We start from the raw sequence: 21,976 nt of genomic DNA, 5'->3' as shown, positions 1-21,976 counted from the left end.
GCCGCCCTCTGCGAAACGGTGCTCGCCGCGCCGTTGCCTGCCCGCTCAGTTCACCGCGCGCCGCTTACTTCAAACGGCGGCTCGGGGCCTCATTCCGACGTTGCGGGTAACACGCAGGAGGAGGCCCCTAGACTAGATTCCGCGGCGAAGAAGCTATTCCAAGAGCTCTGGCGCCCTCTGTCGGAGAGAAGAAGGCAGCAGCGGCTATACTTCAGGGGGGCGGGGCGAACGTCCAACAAGTTCTGCCGGCGCAGGGAGATGACGTCAAGGCGCCCCATTGACCCGGAAGCCAGGGCGGCCATAGCAGCAGGAGGCGCGGGCGGCCGTAAGTGTGCCGGGGCTGTGAAGCGCGGCAGTCCGCGTGTGGCTTGCCTTTCTCGACTAGGCCGGCGCCTCGCTTCCTCTCTCCTCCCTCTTGGCGGTGCAACCCGGCCGGGCTCCGCGTCGTCTTTCCGGCTGTAGGGAGTCCCTCGTTGCTATCTCTTTACCTCCCTCCCCAACCGGGTGCTTTTCGCTAGGCCTCCTCCTCCTCCTCGCTTCTCTCGCCCCTTTAAGCGGCCCTGAGAGCCTCCCGTTCCTTTCATGGGGAAGAAATAAGAATGAGGGTTGTTGTTATTTATTCCCTATTGAAAGCATTGGCCACCCAACTTCAGGGAACTCCTGGGCAGCGCATAATACTAGGTGGGGGGGGGGGGGGGCAGAGGAAACATAATAATAACGTTCCAGTTTTTAGCTGCAAATCTTGTCCTCCGCTTAAGGCACAGCCAGGTAGTTTCATTTCCCCAATCTGGGCCTTGCCAGGGGTGTTGCAAGAAACCTCTTACAGAAACTTCCAGGTAGCCCTTTTGGGGCTCCTAATGGAAAAGCCTGTTGCCTTTTTCTTTAGTGGAACAATTTCGACAGAGCTTTCCTGGATTGTTATGTGGCTCTTCTCTCGTTTACTTATGCACTGTTTTTTATACCCTGTTTGTTCTCTGAAGAGCTCGAGAGGTTAAGTGGTGGTGGGGGAGGTATTTTGGGGGGAATCTTCCCACAACAATCCTTGGAGAGATTCGTTGGAATGAGAATGGCTGGGTGAAAGTAATTGTGAACTCCATGGTTACTGAGAGCTTAAGTCTTGGTGCTTGCAGACGCATGCATCGAAAGGAACTCTTGTGTGTGTGTTTGTTTGTTTTTAAAATATGTTTTTCAACAGATACATTCCAATAAAATCTTGTCTTTGAAATCCAAAGAAAATGAGTGCTGGGAAAGGAGGCAGAGAAACCCCAAAGGATGAAACAGTTGTCTTTCCAAAGCAGGGGTGTCCAATCTTAGCAACTTGAAGACATGCTGGCCAGGGAATTCTGGGAGTTGAAGTCTACAAGTCTTTTAAGTTGCCAAGGTTGGACATTGCTGTTTTAAAGGAATAGGTAAGGTGGGAAGAATAGAAATTCATTTACAGATAAAGGTGCCAGGTGAACTTTAAAAAACAAATCATTAACTAGTTTGTCAGGAGACTAGGTTAATATGCCTAACTTCACCATGCCAGGACATGTTGAACAAGTTACAGTTGGTTCAGTTGATAAGTAATCAAGCTTAGTTCATGCATATAACCACCATTATTTAGCACTTACAATTCACTTAGTGACTTTTGCAACTTACCTCATTCTCTTCTATTAGAATTTTATTCATGGTGGGTACTGCATTTCTTTTTCAGCTGTAGTGAAAATTTAGAATTGGGTAATGGATATATCATTGCTATAGCTGCAGCTCACAGAAACTGATTGCTGAATGTGTATTTCCTGCCCTTTGGATATGCCACAACTCATAGGTGTAATGACAGATTAACTTCTTTTTGGTTATCTAAAGAGGTGTTTGGCAAGCTGAGAGAAGCATAAGCTATAAGGTTTGAAAAGACACTTTTAAATTCTTCCTGGTTGGTTTCCTTATCACTGGCAGCAGTTGAAAATTCAAAGAACTGGCAACTTGGGCACTTCTGTGAGTCACTCAGAAGGCTTCTGTGGATTTGGAATGAGAGGCAAGCGGTAGCATTTAGAGGTGCTTCTTTGCAACTGGCTAATTTTTTGGGGGGGAAACAACATCACAAAGCGCAGACACAGTCAACAGGAAAGTGCAAAATGAATCTTAGAACTGAACAGGACGATGGAGTAATTTAGTCCAATTCTCAGGTTCATCAGGATAAACCAGAAATACTCTTGCCTTGACTGGTGCTGCCCAGAAATTGGGAAATCTGGGAATTGCAAATCAATATATTTCATCAGAATCAAGTTGTTGAGGCTTAAACATCATTATCACTGGCATATAACAATTTCTGCTTTAATATCAAAAGGGAGAACCTTATCACTTGCAATAGTCTATTCCACATTTGGAAATTTTTTACACTTACTTTAAAGACTTTAGCCAATTTCTTGTTTCCACATTGTGATTCTAGTCCTGCCTTTAGAGATACAGGAAACTGTTAATTTCTGCATGAAGCATATGCCAGCAGCCACAGATTTCCTCAGAGTCTGTGCTGGAGAAGTTTATCAGCGGATTGCGTTTAATATTAATAAAAGGTGAACACATCTGTGGCACTATTTGTATGGTCGGCATCAGATCCTACATAGCAAAAGTTACAATCAGCAGCCCAGTTTTTACAGTTCTCTTCTGATCACATTTTTACTTCACATGAATGCTGTGGTTGACAAAACATTAAGGAATTAAATTGATACTGTAGACATTTTCCAATAACCTGGCGTTGGTAAAACTGGCAAATTAGGCAAATAATTCTTATTGGAGAGAAGAGTAAAGCTTTCTAGTTTATGAGATTTCATTGGGCCCATGACCACTGATAGTGTGAAATTGATTTCTGTTGCCAAGAGGACTGAACGTTTGTCCCTGCCATCCTAAAAAGCAGCTGAGGTTTGTAGGATGTTGAGTACTTTAATCAAATTTAATAAGAAATATAGGCTAACATATCTTTTAGCGATGACAAGAAACAGTCTGAATATTCCGTGGCAGCAGGGTTGGTCATCAAATGCTAAAGGTAAATATGTAACTGAATTTTCAGTTGTTCAGAGAACAGTCAGCTAGCTATTGATGGAAAAAGTATGCTGGATCTGTGCACCTTGATCCAGTCATGCAAGGAAGTCCTTATCATGTGATCTGATCATACAAGGTTAACTATAACTTTAGAGAGGACAGCTTGTCCCAAAGCAGAGAACCAGTGTCTTGCACAGATTCACAGTGCTTATCTTGCTCCTTTTTTTAACTTTTCTCAGGTTACTTTCTCAGGGATGACTCAGTTAGGTGCCATTGCAGCTTTGGCTGCTAGCCTAGTGGCAGCTTCTCTTTTTTCGGCAATACACAAGATTGAAGAAGGGCATATTGGTGTTTACTACAGGTAAGGGCAGATACTTGGAAGGAACTGTGCTTTTTTGTATTGTTGAATGTGTGCTAAGAAATGTAGTTTGCAAGATTGAATAAATGGCAAATGCAAATTTTTCCTTCACTTCAACCTGGTGCTATGCATAACTTTGTTTAGGAGAGAACTTTGTTCTTTAAGTTGAATGCAATACTTGTGAAAATCTGCTTCTCCTGGACCATTTAAGGACTGTGTGCAAATGCATCTCATTCTGAATATGCTTACTGAGATTGCTTGTACATGTTTCAAAATAGTAGCTCCAGAGTGGTTAGCTTGGGACACTTGTGGTCCTTTGGCACCGGAGAACTCCCCCTTCTTTTATACATAACTTGAGTATTTAGATTGAAAAGTTTGACTTTGAACCTGAGATTGTTACAAGCTCAGGGTAATTGTATTTATGATGAGCTGTCTTCAGTTTATAGGATGCTATACAAATGTTGTAAATAAAGTTTTGATAAAAGGACGTAGGCAAAATGTGACAGTGAGAAAGCAAGCTTTGAATTTGTTAATGCAATACATAATCTGGAATTGGTTGGTGGGGATATCAAAAGGCTGAAACTGCTGATCAAAGAACCAGAGCAGTGGTGGGCTCCTACCGGTTTGGACCGGTTCAGCTGAACCGGTAGTGGTTTGGTGGCCTGGGTCACCAGAACTGGCAGCGACTCGTGCCTGCCATGCCCCCGAACCGGTTCTTTGGGTGGCTCCATCTTGTTTTTCAATTCTGCGCATGCGCAGAATAATTTTAATTGAATTGCACGTGTGTGTGTGTAACAAGCGCCCACAGCATGCCCACGAGCAAACCGGAAGTAGTACCTGCCAAAATCTACCCCTGAACCACAGCATTATCTGTTTCAATATATACCTTTCTCCCCTACAGAGGAGGAGCACTTCTGACATCTACAAGTGGACCTGGTTTCCATCTAATGCTTCCCTTCATAACTTCCTATAAATCAGTACAGGTATCTTGTCTTTATATATAATTGTCTTATGGGAGAGAAGCACAGAGATCTTTTACTAACTGTGCCAGAGTAGTTTTGAAGGCTACCTTTAGAATAGACATTTCTTGATAGATTCTAATTCACAGTCTCAACAATATGATGTGTCATTTTAGTCCAATGTATAGTTTATACAGCTCAGTATTCACAATTGTTGTATATTTTGTTGGGGATAAGCAAATCAACCCCTAATTGATTGGAAAATGTAAATACATGATTCAATATGTTGTTACTAAAGTATAGATACATATCTAGAAGCCAGATTTACATTTACACCTCGTAACTGTCACATGGAAGATGCTCCTAAATGCATCTTGGGGTGATTTTGTTAATATGTAATTCTCTCATGTTCTTTGTGTATCTTGGGTGCAAGCCTTTTGTCAAGTGGTTCATTATGTAGCAACTGTTGTGAAATGAATAAAGAAAGAAGCTTGCCACACCCTATGGTTCAGAGTCCAGGTTTTCCGTTACAAGTTGCACCTGGTAAGGAACATAATGTGGGGAATGCTTGAGGAGGTTATAAATAGAATAAAAATGGAATGTGGCATGAGGAGGAATTGTGCCCATGCTTAAATTTGTAATGTAGCCTTTTATTCTTGGATCCCAATTCTCCATTCATGATCATCATATCTTAGTCTGAAACTATGACTGATCCTAGCTTGGTCTCCAGAGGAGTATCAGAATACTTACAGTTTTGGTTTCCAGTTGCTTTCCAAGAATTCTAGTTTGCAGTAACCATCGTTCATGTAGTGTAGCAAGCTATAAACTCCACATGTATTAATTAATCAAATTTATATAGCCATCCATCTTACAAGAAGTTACTCTGGATGGTTTACAATAACATAATAATACATAATTCATATAAATCAGACAAGACGTATAACAAGCTTGTGACACAAACATTATTTACATACTCCCATTTGTTTAATTCTTACGTCCAGTGGAAAAGCTGGTTTTATGTGTGTGGGAAACACTGTTATTTGGCAATAAGGTTTATTTATTTTTCTTTACTATTATCTACTTCCCAGGTTGACTTAGATCTTAACTGCCCCTTATTTTATTGTCCCCTGATACGTACATTTTGTCTGCTATGTTTTATTAAGCCTTTTACCTCTGTGAATTTTATAATGAGCCTATGCAAAGTTCTTGCAAAGTTACTCTTAAAATTGCAGACCCGCAAACGAAGTTGTTCTTTGCATGTGCCACATTTTCCAACTCCTTCACATTCTTTCGTTTTGTCTTGTCTGAATGGACCTTAAACCTGTTTTCAAACAAGACCTTCCACTTTTTCACAATAGGGGTAAGAGATTTATCTTCAAGACCTGCTCTCAATCAGCACGTTGAATATATTTGTATTGTTGAGCAACTTTTGGAATGGCCAGTCTGTTTCTGGCTCGGATAGGTTGCAGAGAAGATGGGGCTAAGATAATCAGGTAGAGCTAGATGTAGACAGATGGGTCGCATTTACCTGAGTTGAGCCAAAGAGACTTGACCAATGCTATGCAAGCCATTATGCAACGAAGCAAAAAGAACCACTTTTTATAGCCCTTGGAGCTCTGCAGTCCCCAAAATTATTTTTCTGCTCTCCTGGGACAAGAAACATCATTTGGCATCAGTAAATAATAAGTTGTAGCACAATAATTTAAAAATCCTCTTCCAAGTCAGGGAGAAAAGTAAAAAGATGAATCGCTTCATAGTTGTGACCTTCTCTATGCAACATTACCTTGTTTCCTGCGACTGTTTATCCCCCCCAAAAGATTGTGTGAGTGTCAGCTGCCAAATGTTGCTTATCCCCATCCCAGAGGAAAGCTTTTTTTCTTATTGCAGAAGTGAAATTCAGCTTAAGGAAAGCAGTTCCTTAATAGTCCTCTTTCTCTCTACTTTCTAGACCACCTTACAAACAGATGAAGTAAAGAATGTTCCATGTGGCACAAGGTGAGGTTGGACCCCCATCCGTGAATCTGCCATCTCTTAGCTTTTATCTTCTCTACAGGTGGAGGAAGGCTTTCTCATACATAAATCTAGAATTTTGTTTTGTAACTTTGATTAGTACTTACCTCCTGTGTGTGTGTGTGTGTGTGTGTGTGTGTGTGTGTGTAAAGTATTCTGATAAAGTATATGCTGATAAATAAATAAAGGGAGGCTAGTATAGATCTATTTCAAGCTATTTAGCTCTCATCAGCTAGCCATACCCTTACTGGGATTCGAACCTGGGCTGTATTACATATTAGGCAGATGATTAGCCACTAAGCCACAGGCTCTCCTCCTTATCAGCTGAGCCAGGGAAGTAGGTATGTATTTGTGTTCGAATCCCAATAAGGGTATGGCTAGCTGATGAGAGCTAAATAGCTTGAAATAGATCTATACTAGTCTCCCTTTATTTATTTATCAGCACAAATACAACACAAACATAGCAAAGGCAACATTAAAAATAAAAATATGGTTTTCTGCCTGGATGGTCTTCTGTAATGAGCCGAAGGACAGTAAGGGGGAGTAGTGAGCTCCCTCCCATATTTGGGCATACCAGGGGTTGTAACACACGTACGTATGTCGGAAAATGTGGTGTGTTATTTTTGCTGATTTCAGATAAGATGACACAAATAGGAAATAGAATCATCTTGCATCTATGATCCTGTATTTGGCTGTCCATGTAATTACCAGTTTGGTCTAGTGATCAAGGCACCAAGCTAGAAACCAGGCAATTGTGAGTTCTAGTACTGCCTTAGATATGAAAACCAGGTGGGTGACTTTGGGCCAGTCAACCTCTCAGCCCAAACTCACCTCACAAAGTTGTTGTTGCAGAGAAAATAGAAGGAAGATGTATTAGCTACTTTTGCTGTCTTACGTTATTTATAAAAACGATAAAGGCAAGATTTTAAAAATTAATGCCACAGCCTAAGAGTCTGTATTTAAAGATGGCATAAAAATGCAAGTAGGATTGTCAGTCATGAAACCTGGAGTTAAGATATTTGGCGTTCAAAGCTGCAGTTACTTCACAGAAAAAAACCCCAAGTTATGTATGTAGTTTGACTAATTAATGTAATCGCTCTCACAGAGAGGGACTCCTCCAGGTGCCGTCCACTAAGCAATGCCAGAGGGCGGTGCCGATGGGAAGGGCCTTCTCTGTGATGGGCCCAGCCCTCTGGAATGACCTCCCCCCCCCCCCCCCGACATTAGGTCAACTACCGATCTCCGCTCCTTCCGCACGAAACTCAAGACCCACCTGTTCCAACTAGCTGGCCTGGCCTGAATTATAATCTACATTCTCTAATCCCCCCTGGACAACTTTAAATTTAAATTAACTGATTTTTTGGGTATTTTAATTGTTTTAAATTTTATTGTATTGTTTTTAACTTATGATTATTTATTTATGAATTGTACAATGTTTTTTGATTACCTCCTCCTTGTTATTCATTTGTATATTGAGTTGTACGCCGCCCCGAGTCCCTTTGTGGAGAGGGTGCGGTCTATAAATTAAATTAATAAATAAATAATAAATAAATAATCATTTCTTGTATTTCTATTTTCGATCAAGGAGAATATCAGTATCTCAGGATGAAATGAGGGGTCCTTGGTGCTCTCTGAGCTTCCTCGTTTTCTTGCAGATGTTTTGTTACCCAAATTAGGTAACATCATGAAGTGTCTGCAGGAAATCAACGAAGCTCAGAAAGCATCAATTTCTATTCCAATTTTACCCCTCATTTCTATTATTTTCCCATTTATGGAGCCAGTGTGGGATAATGCAAACTCTCCCCCTTTTCCAATCCTGATGTTGTGTTTGAGGAGGATTGTCATCCAAACATCTTATTTTGATTCTTTTTTTTAATTATTATTATGGTTTGTGGCACAGTCAGCCGTATGTTCAGACTGGGTTTGCCATTTTTATCCACCTATCAAGTCCTTCCCCAGGACCTGAGTAGGATAGGCAGATGTTGGTGTTTCATTGTGTTAGAGGTATGGTCGCAGGATGTAAGCTGTTCCAAATAAAGCTGCCTTTTGCAATTGACTGATGGTGAATTTGTCAATGCCGATGGCGTTCAAATCGGTGTTTGAATTGTTTTGGAATTGCACCCAAGGCAATATTACTACATTTGCTTTCTTTATTTTTCTCACTCAGATGGAACGCCTGATTGCATTCTATCACTCCAAAGAATGTTCTGCCTCTACCACTAGATGGCAATTGTTCCCTTTTACTTATCCCCAGAGAAGCCTCTTGCAGTAGCCTTAATGTGCACCAATCAATCTAAAATTGCTACCCTTTTTAAACAAAGCAGCACTGCATATGTTTGGGGGCATATGTTTGTCGGGTTCACTTTCTGAGATACCTCTTGATATCTTACTCTTTCAATCAGAACTCTAGTAGCACTTTTTTTCCCCCAACTAATGTATTTTATTAAAAGGTGTTGGCTTACATGAGAAAAACGTATGCCTTCTAATGAAAGGTGCTTGTCAGAAAAAGTGCTACCAAACTCCTGGTGGGTTTTTTTTTTGCCAAGGGAGATTAGCACAGCTCTCAACGTGGCTTCTCTTCCAAGTGACCCATCTCAGCAGGTGCTCACCTTTCTCTCTCCTACTTGAATTTTTTTTTTTCTTCTTTGCTGCAGCGGAGGAGTGATGATCTATTTTGACAGAATTGAGGTTGTGAACTTCCTGATCCAAAGTGCAGGTGAGTTATTACAGCCAACCTTTTTTTTTGAGAGCTGGATTTGGGGATTAGATTTATTGTGGGAGATGGCTGCACCAGTTGTGTTGGAAGGAAGATAAATCGTATGAACCATTTATACCAAGGAAATAAAATTAAGGGTTATTTTTAATCACCCAGTTCCTAGGATTCTTTGTTTCTTGGAGAGAAGTTCTGAGTTTTTCCCGTTCTCAAATCGTGGCTATACTGATAACAAATGAGATGCCATTTCTTGCCTGCACAATTTTTTAACATCCCTTTTTCTTTCTCCCTAGTCTATGATATAGTAAAGAACTATACTGCAGATTATGATAAGGCTCTTATCTTCAACAAGATCCACCATGAGCTGAACCAGTTTTGCAGCGTTCACACACTTCAGGAAGTTTATATTGAATTGTTTGGTGAGTGTCTTTGGCATGGCGTGCATAAATTAAAATACCTTAAGAGAACTGTTGGGGTTACAATGTCTCTAGAATGAGAGGAGTTTAAGGGTTAGGTTTGTGAATTTCATTAAGCTGTCTTCCTTTCTCTTTTCCATAATTTGAGAGCATTTATGGGTTTGCATATTTGTTAAATCATTGAATCCACTGCAATCGGTTTTACTTTCCTAACATTAATGGCAGCATTGAAAAACTTGAAAGACTAGATATATATTTACAGAGAAAATATATGTGGTCGCTAAGAGCAGAGGCCAATTTGATGACACAAAATCTATCAATCAAAAAATTAATGGTGCTTTTAGCTAGTCCCAGTGGAAGTAATTAAATGTCGCAATGTGTGATACATCATTTTCTTTGAACCCAGAACTAGAGCATAGTAGTACATTACATATTTTCATTAATCTACCCTCATTTTGTTTCAGAAGGCAAATCGGTCAATTGAAAACAAATAGGGGTTTTGTAGTTTAGGGTTTTATAATCAGGAATTTTGGCAGATCTAGTTGATGAGGCAGGAGTGAAACTTTGCACCATTTTTACACAACTATTTAGCAGTAAATGAACATTTGAAAGTGCCATTGATTATATGAATGTTTGGTCAAAAATTATAATCTCCTTACTTATCAGTGGCCTTAGTACCTTAAAATATTGCTGAATTATATAATGCTGAATTATAAGTCCCAATATTCCTCTAATAATATAATTATAAGTCCCAGTATTCCAATAAAGTGGGACATATATAACTATAAATCCCAATATTTCTCCACGTTCATGGGTAATATTGCTGGAAGTTCAGCAAATTTTGAAAGTCCATACATTTTCTGTGATCTTTGGCATAAAAGGGGTTGGAATTGAAAGTGAGACCACCTGCTTCCAAAGGAACTACTATTTCAACAACCTATAATTCCTTCCAGAGAATAAGTGCCTTGTCATCCATATTCTCTCCCATTTTTATTGCAGCAATATTGTATTGTCTGTTTGCTTTATCCCTTCTTAGATCAGATTGATGAAAACCTAAAACTGGCTCTTCAACAAGATCTGACAACCATGGCTCCAGGACTCATCATACAGGTAACGAAAAACGCTGAAATATAGCCCAAGAACAAATTTCTGCTGCAAAACTGTATAGAATGTGCAACGTTTTGGTTCCAGGACCCCTTCACATTCTTAAAAATGATTGAGGGACCCCAAAGAGCTTTGGTTAAAATGGGCTATATCTAACAATATTTAGATGTTAAAATGGAGAAAATTTAAAATATTTATCATTTAGTTGACTTAATGGACTCCCTGAAAGAGAGAGTCGCTGGGATAGAGGAGAGAATTGCAAACTAATCTTGATGTTGTTGTAACAAGCCGGCCTGGCCTGTTAATTTTATCTCATTTTTTAAATGTATTGTCCTATAAATTGGGTTTTGTTTTTTGGATGTGTATTTAATTTCTTTTTAACTTTCGGGATGCATGTTTTTTAATGTTGTACGCCGCCCTGAGTCCTTTGGGAGAAGGGCGGCATATAAATCCAATAAAACAAACAAGCAATTTGAAGTTCAGAGATTCTACCATTGTTGTAAACATGATGACAAATTATTGCTTCTAGATTGGTTGTGGGTCTTTTGTCCTAACAGAAATGTCTCAAGTTCTGGTCTAGGCAACTTCCACGTTTAGTTTTATATGTCTGAATAGATTATAAGATTATTTTTTTAAAATGGTGCTTATCTAAACAAGAAGTTATTGAAACCTCTTATGAGCTCTGTCCAGTTAGTCTTTCCTTTGTTGCTTTAATCTTACCAGTTCCTATTCACAGATTCAGGGTGCCTTTACTTGTGAACAGTCGGCTGTGTAGTTCTTAACATTGTGGTCATTTTGAGAGTCTTTCCTCATAATCCTGACTTTTTCTGTTCAATCAGGCTGTCCGAGTTACAAAGCCAAACATCCCAGAAACAATTCGGAGAAATTATGAGCTCATGTAAGTTTCTGAAATACTCTTCTTTATAGTGGGCTGTAAAGCACTGTGAAGCAGTATATAAGTCTTAAGTGCTATTCTATATATGTATGTATTCTAATCTGTTCAGTAACTTGAAGATGCCTTTTATTATGAAAGTCATTTTAATCCTTCAGCTAAAGCCTGTCTTGGTCCCCTCTAGGGAGAGTGAAAAGACAAAGCTGTTGATTGCAGCTCAGAAGCAGAAAGTTGTGGAGAAAGAGGCTGAAACAGAACGCAAAAAGGCCCTCATTGGTTGGTGTGCAGTTCTTGTTCTCATGTATGAATATTCTTGTAGAATTATGCAAAACATAAAAGGTGGTGTTTCTTGTTTTGTCTGTGTGGATTGCATTTTTCCAAAAGAATAGAGGGAGATCTAAAGCAGAGGTCAAGAAGTATACATTGTGCATACAATAACTAAGAGAGTATTTTTCCCACTGGATCTGAACCAAACTGGATATAAACTCAGAATGATTTTAGATTGCATGCTGTGAATTCTCTGAAAGTATTGAAATACTCAGTAGTTTGTGAAATAACGTCGGAGGACAAACATAATTTCCTCTAGGGTAGTTAACTTCATCAGAGATCATTAGAGAAATCCTAATTTAAAATATGAGCCACCCCTGTAAAAAAAAGAAGAAGAGGGAAAAAAATCTCCTGAAAAGGTATACAAGTCATCATTTCTAAGCACCCTTTGGAGGAAGCACCCAGAGAGAGGCAGTGTGAAGGAAGCTTTTCTGCTCCAGAAAATTGTAGTTTCATTGAACATCATTGCTGCCTCCTATAATAATTGGGTGTGTTTTCTCGCCTATGCAGAAGCAGAAAAAATTGCCCAGGTGGCTGAGATAACATACGGACAGAAGGTGATGGAAAAAGAAACAGAGAAGAGAATATCTGAGATTGAAGGTAAGCAGCAGTGTGTTAGAGATGTTTGTCCTGTCTGAGGATTTCAACCACTATGTTCCTTGTTTGAAGGCCACCAGAAATCTAAGAAAGAGATAAATCCAGTTTACAGAAAGAACAAGGAAATTCCAAAAATCTTAATTATGTTAACGGAGATTATCTTGGTTTGGATGAATTGGTAGTGTCTATGATACAATTCTGTAGAATCAGCATCTTGTGATTTGCTTCTGTTTAACCCCCTTCGTCTGTCTTCAGCTTTAGGAGCCTCTCCCCATTTCACTGACGTTCGAAGAATCTTTTCTTGCTTGTTCCAGTTTTTATTTAATCCTTAAACAATAAGGAGGTAAATCATAGAATCATGCAGTGGGAAAGATAGCATTTAGATTATTGAGTTTGAACCCCTGCTTAGTGCAAAAATCCAAAGTAAAGCAATTCAGCTTCACTTGAAAACATCCAGCAAAGGCTACTCGTTCCTTTTAAATCCTCCTTGAACTGCAATTAAACCAAGAATCAGAATGCGAATACCATTACGAAGTTTCTCCTAACTTCCATTAAAGGAGTAGGCAGACTTGAACAATAAATTGCATTGCACTTGTGTCGCAGGCACTAGGGGGCTTCTGGGTTGAAAGGACTAGCCGGTGACATCACTGTTGCCCAGTTGAGAGCTGCTATTAAATGTGTCCCTATTAAATGTGCCCAATTGATGGGGTACCTATCTGCCTACATGCAAATGCACACTTCTGGTAAGTCAGCAGGAGCTGGAGGGAATTATGGGAAGTCTCCCCGTTCCATGTTAGCATTTGGTTTTCGAACATGGGCTTGCTACCTGTCAACCCAGCGTCCTAACCATGCAAACCACCACGCAACTAATGAGGCAGAAGGAATCGACTCCTCCTCCTTTCTCTCTATTTCCCTCCCTCCCCCAACCTGCAGGCCTTAAAAACAACCCAAGTATCTCTGAGCCTACCCCCTTGGCAGAGGCTTTGAAATTAGCTTGAAGTTACGTGGGGTTGGCATCTGGATCACAAGTTGCCCAGGCGATATCTCCACCAACTGGCACTGGCTCTTAAGGATTTTAAACCCAAGTTTTTCTCTGCATCACAAGCTGGAATTGAACCCGGGCACTTTGCCTATAAAGGATGTGCTGTGCCACCAAGCCAAAGCCTTCAGGCTACCCTTGTAAGAAGGAGATGCTGACATGAGGATTTTCCATTTGTTGATCCTTTTTTTTGGAATAAGCTGCTGGTGCAGGGAAAAGGCTCCTCTGGCATGCCTCTAAGCACTGGTTTGCTAAGCTACGTTCATTATGAACCTTGTCAAGCGCTGCAGCATGTCTCCAAGGAGCTAATTAGTGGTTTACAGAGCAGCAGCTTCTCATTAGGCAGGCCTTGGCAGAGGGCTAATAGCTTGCTTTTACATCGAGATGTGCTGCTGAGCGCCAGGCCTTTGAAACGATCCAGCTGCATCCTAAGCGATTGAAGGCGAGGAGACAGGATGTCCAGCTGTATCCTAAGTAGCAAACTTGGGGCTTTGTCCAGACTCGTAGAGTTGCTCTGGCAATTGCACTGCACATCCCTTGAATTGCACACACTTTGGGCTGTGGACATTGGTCCATTGGTATATGAACAGACATGGAGGCGTTAATGGATGTGTGTCAAAACCGCGCGAGTATGGACTTCCCCATCGACTTCGCTTGTCAAGGCCTCGCAAAAGGTGATCGTATGATTGCAGGCATCATAAACACACGAGCCAATTGCCAAGCATTCGGATCATGGGACTGTGGGGATGTTGCAATGGTCGTAAGTGTGAAAAAGTCACTTTTTTCAGTACCATTGTCACTTTAAATTGTCACTAAAACAAACCGTCGTAAGTCGAGCAGCTACCTGCATTGCTTTTATACAGTGAAGCTTTGACTTGTGACTTTTTCACACTTGCAACAGTTGCAATCATGGCCACATGATCAAAATTCAGATGCTTGGCAATTGGCTCTCGAGGTCATGTGATCCCCTTTTGGGACCGCCTGACAAGCAAAGTCAACGGAGAAGCGAGATTCACTTAACAACCGTGTGACTAACTTACAGTAACTGCCACAGTGATTCACTTAACAACTGTGGCAAGACAATTCATAAAATGGGGGGAAACTCACTTAACTGTCTTGCTTAGGATCAGAAATTTGGGGCTTAATTGTGGTCATGTTTAGCGGTTATTTTATGAATTGGCTTTCTAAATTTGGAAATTCTTTCTCTTAGAATAATAGCTTTGCAAACTATCAAAACCTCGTAACACTTTTATTTATTTGTTTTCCTGGGGGTAGAGGATTGTGCAATAGATGATGCTTGCGCTGAACACAAACATTGCGTGGGAAGTGGAGGATGACAAGTGCTTGTCAGCGTAGGCAGAATCATAATTCTTTGTACTTTTCCATCAGTACTGTGTCTCAGCCATGTGCTTTATAGGGAATTGAATTCGCATCTCCCTGATCTAATTCCAACCATCTCTACCTCACTGACTCTTGTGTGTGTGTGTGTGTGTGGTTTTTTTTGGGGGGGGGGAGTTGAATCTTGCTCAGAAACTAGAACAGTCTAAATTATATCTGTTCCACTTGATGCTGAAAAGCATCTGATTTGCACAGGTTTACTAGGTTTCACGCAGAAAAGTTTGAGTTTTTAACTGAAGCATGTTCTTACTGTTCAGATTTCTTTTTGTCACTGATCATAAGGTGAGTGGAAGAGGTTTTGGCCAAGGCGATGCCTTATTCTAGCTTTTCCTAACCTGGTGCCCTTCATACTACACAGTGTCTACTGACTATGGTGATGCCTAGAATGTCTGCAGAATATCAGATTAAGGAAAACTACTCTGCTCTGCTTCATTTCCTCCTCCAGATTATTCTCTTAAATGATTTGGCTGTAATGTTTTTGTTCTTGTTCTGATCAAGATTAAGAGAGAAAAAATGACTACAGATGGAAACTATTTGACCAATTCTGAAGATAGAAACAAGCATTTCTCCTAGAAAATGCCTGCTCCTCCTCCTCCTCCTTTTAATTTTCATATTTTCAGGTCACTTGAGGCTTCTCTGCGTTTGGAAGTCTTATTCACTCACTTCCCCTCTTTTTGCAGATGCCGCATTCCTTGCCAGAGAAAAAGCGAAAGCGGATGCTGAATGTTACACTGCCCTGAAGATAGCAGAAGCCAACAAGGTGAGAGATTGCGCTGTGCCTCCCTGGCCTGGGGCTCAGTTTATTGATGCTGCAACTGCAAAATCTTAAAGTGGTTTTGATCTTTATTCTCACTCTGGTCGTCCCCTTGTTTGAGCTTCTCCATCCTCAGGTTCTTGATGGAATCTGTGTGACTCCAAAAATCTTACTGGTTTAAAAAAGTTGTTCTTGATTACTTGCTAACCATTGACTTATTTATTGACCAGTTTGTGGCTGGCAAACCACGCTAGGTTTTCCTCTTTCTCCTGGACACTAAAGTAGATATTTCTCTCATGTGATCCCTACATCATAGTTATAGCCACAGTACAGAGATATTACAAGATACATAAGAGAAGATATTTACACAACATGCTAAATCCCAAATGTAGATTGGTAGCATGTTTCTCCCATGTACAGATTGCTAGATCATTTGTGCCAGAAGCATCACAATTAAAATAAGACATACCATAGGAAGTCTTTTGATTAAAATATATACAAATTAAATAGATCTTACCCAAATACTAGCAACATTGATTGTGTTCTGTTGCGTTGCCATGAGAAGCCACTGGATAGTCCCATTTCTTCAGAGTGTCTCTGGATATTGTGCTATATTCAAACAAACTATTGTTATTGCTGAATGCAATAGCCTATTTATATAACACTGTACGGCAGTGGCTGAGTCAACTAACCAGCCTCATTTTAGCTTTATCTTGCATATTTACATTGCTCTGTTTTTGTATTTTCGAAGTATTATAAGCCACACAATGGATAATTTAATCCAAAAACTGAGCAGAAGGTCTTGAAAACTCTTTTTTCATAACCGGACTCTCTCTCTCTCTCCTTGCAGCTAAAACTGACACCGGAATACTTGCAGTTAATGAAATACAAAGCGATTGCCTCCAACAGCAAAATCTACTTTGGCAAAGATATACCCAACATGTTTATGGATCACGCTGGGACTCCCACTAAGTTTTCTGAAGGACAGGCAGAGGAGCTAAAAGATGAAAGTTGGCTGGAAACAGGAGAAGATTTGTGAAGTCAGAAAGACAGCACAACCCCTGTCTGAATCCATCTGAACTGGCATTTGGCTTTTTGAGGTGCGGCCTCTACCTTCCAGGATGCGAAGAAACACTGAGCCCACTAGGCCAGAAAGAAAAACACCCTCTCTGTTCTGAAAGGACAGCCTGAAGAAGCACTGAAACTCAGGCTTCTGACTTCATCCTTCTTAGCAGTCGAGATACGCTGCCTTATTGTTCTTCGTGCCGATGGGGGGAGCAACAGTGAATCATGCTGAAAGAAAAGGCAAGCGTGCCCCTGATTGACTCTGCCTCCACTTTAATAAAATGAAGCATGCTCAGTTTTATTTTTTGGAGCAAGAGAAACCTTTTTCTGTCAGAAACCCAACTATAGTTGTACATATACTACTACAGGTCAAGCCCACCACGCAGGATTTTTTTTTTTTTAATTTTTGGGGAGAATTGAAAAAAGGACTCGCTCCCTCTTTTGGTATTGGCAAATTAGTCTTGATATAGCCCAACCTTATTCCTTCTAGACATCTTGGGACTGCCAACTCCCCAGAATGTAAATTGTTAGGGTGACCAGGAAGTCCATGAGTTAGAGTCCCAACTCTTCTTCGGGGAATAAGGTTCAGTAGACTTAATATTTTTTTGGACAATATGTGGATGAGCAGATCATCTCTGCATGCTGAATTATTTGCATTCATGAGCATCATCTCCAGTAATTGGATTTCACCAGTCATCAGTTACAGCCCATTCCTTCAAAAAAATAAAGGTGCTAATTTTGAATTTTTTTAAACAAGAGGTACACACACTACAGATTGAAAGCCTTGGAATGGAAACTTGGAGCATTAAACATTAACTAAAGATATGTCAGTTGGGGCTTATTTCAAGATCTGCAGAGCACACCTAGATCCAATGTCCCACCTTCCTACCCTGTAGAAATTAGTTGGGACAGTCATGGGACGAATGTCAGGTGAGATGGTTCTTTTGCCCTTAACATTAAAGGCAGCTTTTCCTGGAGAAGTGCTTGCCCTGTCTGGAAGTTCTTCTATAATAATACGCAGTTCATGGAGGGGATCCGTAAAGAAGCATAACTTGATTCTTGTTTTCAGATGGTGGTCTGGAATAGACCTGCGTAACTACTGATTCCATAATCTTAACCCAATCTGCTAACCAGGTCATTGTTCACTAGGCAATTGGCAGCCTGTTTGCAGAACCCAGATCTGGCTGATCAAGACTCATCCTACAGGGCTACATTCTGGCTTGACTAAGTCTCCAATGGTGCAGCATCAAGGTCTCTCCTGTTCCACTGCTTTATGGATAAAATACACACATCCAGCATTTCCATATTCTAGAAGGCTGCCCTCTGAAGCGATCCACAAGTAGGTTTAATAGTTTGGGAACTGATTCTTAACACTGTTTTTTTCTAAGGACAGCCCTGCAAGCAGGAATCAGAAACACCAAGCTGCATCCGAATCCCTCCTTCAGCAACCAACGATGCCTCAAACGGTGCCCTCAATGACTGTAAATCCCAAGCTGCTTATTCCATTATGTGTGTATCTTCCATTAAAAAGGGGGCAGGGGGGGGGGGAGTTTGCATGTGGTCCTGGAAATGGCTTGCTCCAAAAATCAGATTGAGAGAACTTTCTGTTCCCCCGAAACATTTCATTCTTCTTGTTGGCCTGTGCTATTTATTTTGCATAGGCTAGTTTTTCTCAGCCTAAACAACTTTTAAGAAGTGTGGACTTCAACTCTCTGAATTCCTAGCCAGCCATAATGGCTGATTGGGGAATTCTGGGAGTTGAAGTCCACATGTCTTAAAGTTGTAAAGTTGTAAAGTAGACTAATAGGGCATCCTGCCAACATTTTCTGTTCTAACCCCAAGATTCTGGTACTTGGGATAAGAACCCTTTTAGGGCTGAAATCCTATTTGTTTGTCTGCGGTCTCTAACAAACACTCTGTAACAAAGGCCTTTTTTTCCTCCTTATAGTAGGGGAACCGTTTTAAAAAAAATCACTAATCAACATTTGCTGATTGAATAGCTGCTGGTGGATCAGTAGCATACATTTTCTTGCTTTTAAGCTGCAGCAAGCCTTGTAACTGGCAGGACCAAGAACCCCAGACCTCTTAGGTGATGATACTCAAAAGACTTTTGTCATCTTAGTCTAATCAGTGCCTCTCACTATAAGATCAGTGCCCAGTAGCCCTCTTGCTAAATCATCTTTTGTGTCTTTTCCATGTGTTAAGAATGCAAGCTTTCCTAGGTCCTTTTTAAAGTATGCTTTGCCTATGCTGGACAAAGACCATGTAGAAAAACTTGCTGTTTGCTTCTTGTTCTCTTTCCTTTTCTGATTTTTTTTTCAAACAACCTGGTCAGTTTTCAGTTGCCATCAAGTGAGATGTCCTGCACCTTTCTCCGAATATGCCAGTGAAAAATCCCTCTTGTTCAATTTTGTTCCACCACCTAATTGAGAGGGTGATAGATTTCTGTCAGTCTGATTAAAGTCCTTGCTCTTGAAGTGTGACTTTGGGAGAGGGGTGTTTTGTCGCATTAACATTTCTTTTTCTCGACATGCAAGAGGGATTGAGGCGAGCCTCTTTATAAAATGGGGGGTACTATTCAGAATCCGTGGCCCGCAAACTAAATAAAGGGAATCTCAGGCGCTTTGCCACATGTGCCTTAAATTTCAAATGAGCTTTGCCTTAGCCCAGGGGTGTCCAACCTTGGCAGCATTAAGACCATGCTGGCTGGGGTTTCTGGGAGTTGAAGTCCACAAGTCTTAACATTGCCAAGGTTGGACGCCTAGCCTATTCCTCCACTTGCAGTTGCTTTCTTCCATGTGTCTTCATTGTCTAAAGCTGAGCTAATGTACAAAGTTCCTTTGAAACGAAGGAAGCTGTATGGAGAATATCTGTCTCTTCCATTAAAATTGAAAAAAAAAATAGTAGCTAGCATGAGCATGCTAAGATACCCTTAGTTATGAATCCATAGAAAACTGCTTTGTCTTATGAATAGCCTTTGTTATTGTATGAGTTTTTATGGAGGCGATAAGACTTACATTTGGGTTGTATTGTACTTCAAGTTGCCAGCACTAGAGAGGTCACACAATTGGCCAGGACAATTAAATATAAAAATATCCTGCAAGTGTATCTGATTGGTTGGCCTTCTCGAGATATTAACTTTTGGGGAAATACATTTTTAATATAGGAGCATTCAATCATGCGAACCCTCATTTTTCAATTGACAAGGATAAAGTTGACATACTGTTTCCCATTCTGTGTTAGAATTTGGTCTTTACTTGCAATTGAATTGAACAGTGCTTATGTACAACACAATATAGGCTGTAGGGAAAGCGGAGCAGAAGAAGCACCAAGTGTACTTCCCTTTGTGTGACTTGCTGTGTACGAATAAAGGTTTGTGAGAATTATGGCATCATTACCCCCAAATTCATGGGGAGAAGCCCATTAAATGTGACACTGGTTTCCACACAGTGCATTGTTCTGAATTGGTGCTGCTTGTTGAAATCCCTAGAACTGCAATAACATCAGGAGTATAGGGTTGTTGTTTTTTACTATTCTGATTTAAAGACTATCCCAACCTTAGAAAGTAACTTGGCATTCTTCCATGTCTGATAAATGCAAGTCATAAAGCATTTAAGTTCTTTAGCAGGTGGCTTTGTAATGTATTCCTCTATTCTTCAAAAGAAGTCCATTTCTCATTAAAACAAAACAAAAAAGGAATGTTTTTTTTAAGGATGAACCCAAGCTGAAGCTATATCAGATGTAATTCTAAAAATATTGGGACCTTAATGAGCCCAAGCCAAAGTTTTGACAGTGAAATGTGCAGTACAAAATTAGTTTTCTTCATTCTGATACTGTCCAGTGTTAGGAAACAGAGATCCAACACACCTGGAGGTCACGGAAGGCATATATACCATAGAATCTAACTGGGCTGGAGGGGGTATATTAGAAAATGTATTTCCCTTCATATATGTTCTCTTCTATCGATCACTGCCCAGTGTCCATCCTCCGTTACCACATGAGCTTTCAGCAGCAATTGCAAAAGATTGATGTGGCTGCTATAGGACAGCAGGTTGTTACTAGCCAAATTTATCTAGATTCTGTTCATATCAAAAAATACTGTACTCAAAATCATGTTGATATTTAAGTCTGCACTTCTGGGTTCAGCCGTGTTCTTGTTTATTTGTTTCAGCTTGTTTTCAGGTAGGAGTCAACGATATTTCCTTGTCAATTGAAAATACAGAAAGTTTGAAACAAATAGTTCAGAAATGGTCTGAATAAATAGCTTAGGCATTAAAATGAGTCTGTAACCATTTGTCTTAATTTCTGAATTGTACAGTTGAATTTCATTGCCCGAGTTATGTCCAATCCTGCAATAGAAGAAAGCTGCTGTTTTTTTTTTAACTTCTTCCTACTAGAGTTTGCAGAAACAATTACGTGTGCACTGGAATATAAAAATAAAGTTAATAAGCATTCACATAAGATTTATGGGAGTAGTGACATTTGATTTTTTTTTCTTTATGCATAAAAGATTAGGATTTCTTTCTCTTTTGCTCAAGGTTCTTTAAACTAACGAATACTAAATTCCAGCAAAGCCAAAGTACATTATGTGACTTTTTTATATAACACTGATGTAAAAATATGGTTTAGAATAAATCTTTAGGATTTTTAAAATATATGGATCAACTAAATGAAACTTTAAAATTATTTTCAATTTTTTTAAAAAGCAGCATTCCATAATTAAGATGTGGATGATTTTTCCTGATAATTCAATTCTGTCCAGCCAATTAGATACTAGAAATATTGTGTACGTGTGAAAGAGAATGTGTGTGCAAGAGAGAGCGGTTTTGTTAAAATGAGCCTTTCTCAACTGCTCACTCTGGGTTCTGAGCAACTAATTTTTCTATTTCCTTTTGTATTATAATTGAACAAACACTTATTTTCTGTATGCAAGGATGTGAAAAAGGACTTTTTATGCTTCAAATGAGCTCTACAGGAGGCAATCAATGAATGTTGTTGTCTTTTGAGACATCTGCTGTGTTTCTAATCAGTTGGATTGTTTCCTTAGAAAATTGTGTATTAAACTGCCGGTACATTTTGATATTTATTGTAATGACTCAATAAAAATGTTCTTTGCTTTTAGAATAAGTACACCCTAATGTGTGTATTCAGGGGATCTCTTTTCGGAGTGAGAAGTAAGGAATTACTGTACCCATGGTGGGTTTTGAAATAATTTTGGCGGGAGGGGGGCACAAAAATATTTGAAGAATCTTAAGAATTGGATAGTATCTTGGAAACATTTACTGAACACAAGAAACATACACAAAAATCTCATTTTAAATTG

At 40.0% G+C, this 21,976-nt stretch overlaps 1 protein-coding gene across 3 annotated transcripts; it reads left to right on the top strand.

Moving 5' to 3' along the window:
- The first annotated feature begins 229 nt into the window (after window positions 1–229).
- ERLIN2 (ER lipid raft associated 2) lies at window positions 230–21,780 on the top strand. 3 transcript variants are annotated; one of them, XM_081960516.1, is made up of 12 exons: window positions 230–325; window positions 3,261–3,382; window positions 4,281–4,362; window positions 6,287–6,333; window positions 9,003–9,064; window positions 9,355–9,480; window positions 10,514–10,587; window positions 11,421–11,479; window positions 11,658–11,749; window positions 12,311–12,400; window positions 15,515–15,594; window positions 16,439–21,780. In XM_081960516.1, exons 2-12 carry the CDS (start codon window positions 3,276–3,278, stop codon window positions 16,625–16,627), a joined length of 1,008 nt encoding a protein of 335 aa, XP_081816642.1. In that variant the 5' UTR covers window positions 230–325; window positions 3,261–3,275; the 3' UTR covers window positions 16,628–21,780. The 3 variants fall into 3 exon arrangements, with proteins under 3 accessions (XP_081816642.1, XP_081816643.1, XP_081816644.1); XM_081960517.1 differs by lacking the exon at window positions 230–325 and adding an exon at window positions 330–458; XM_081960518.1 differs by lacking the exon at window positions 230–325 and adding an exon at window positions 933–1,080.
- Window positions 21,781–21,976: the final 196 nt, after the last annotated feature.

The sequence above is a fragment of the Natrix helvetica genome, assembly GCF_964273705.1.
Source record: "Natrix helvetica genome assembly, chromosome: 8".
In the NCBI taxonomy this organism is placed as follows: Eukaryota; Metazoa; Chordata; class Lepidosauria; order Squamata; family Natricidae; genus Natrix; species Natrix helvetica.
Note: the sequence above shows the minus strand (reverse complement) of the source record. Positions and strands in the feature narration are given on the sequence as shown.

Excerpts from the sequence above, each read along its gene's own strand:
- ERLIN2 (XM_081960516.1), top strand. The coding sequence starts at position 3,276 with ATGACTCAGTTAGGTGCCATTGCAGCTTTGGCTGCTAGCCTAGTGGCA. Across the intron at positions 9,481-10,513 it reads AGTTTATATTGAATTGTTTG|ATCAGATTGATGAAAACCTA; the intron begins GTGAGTGTCTTT and ends ATCCCTTCTTAG. Across the intron at positions 11,480-11,657 it reads CGGAGAAATTATGAGCTCAT|GGAGAGTGAAAAGACAAAGC; the intron begins GTAAGTTTCTGA and ends GGTCCCCTCTAG.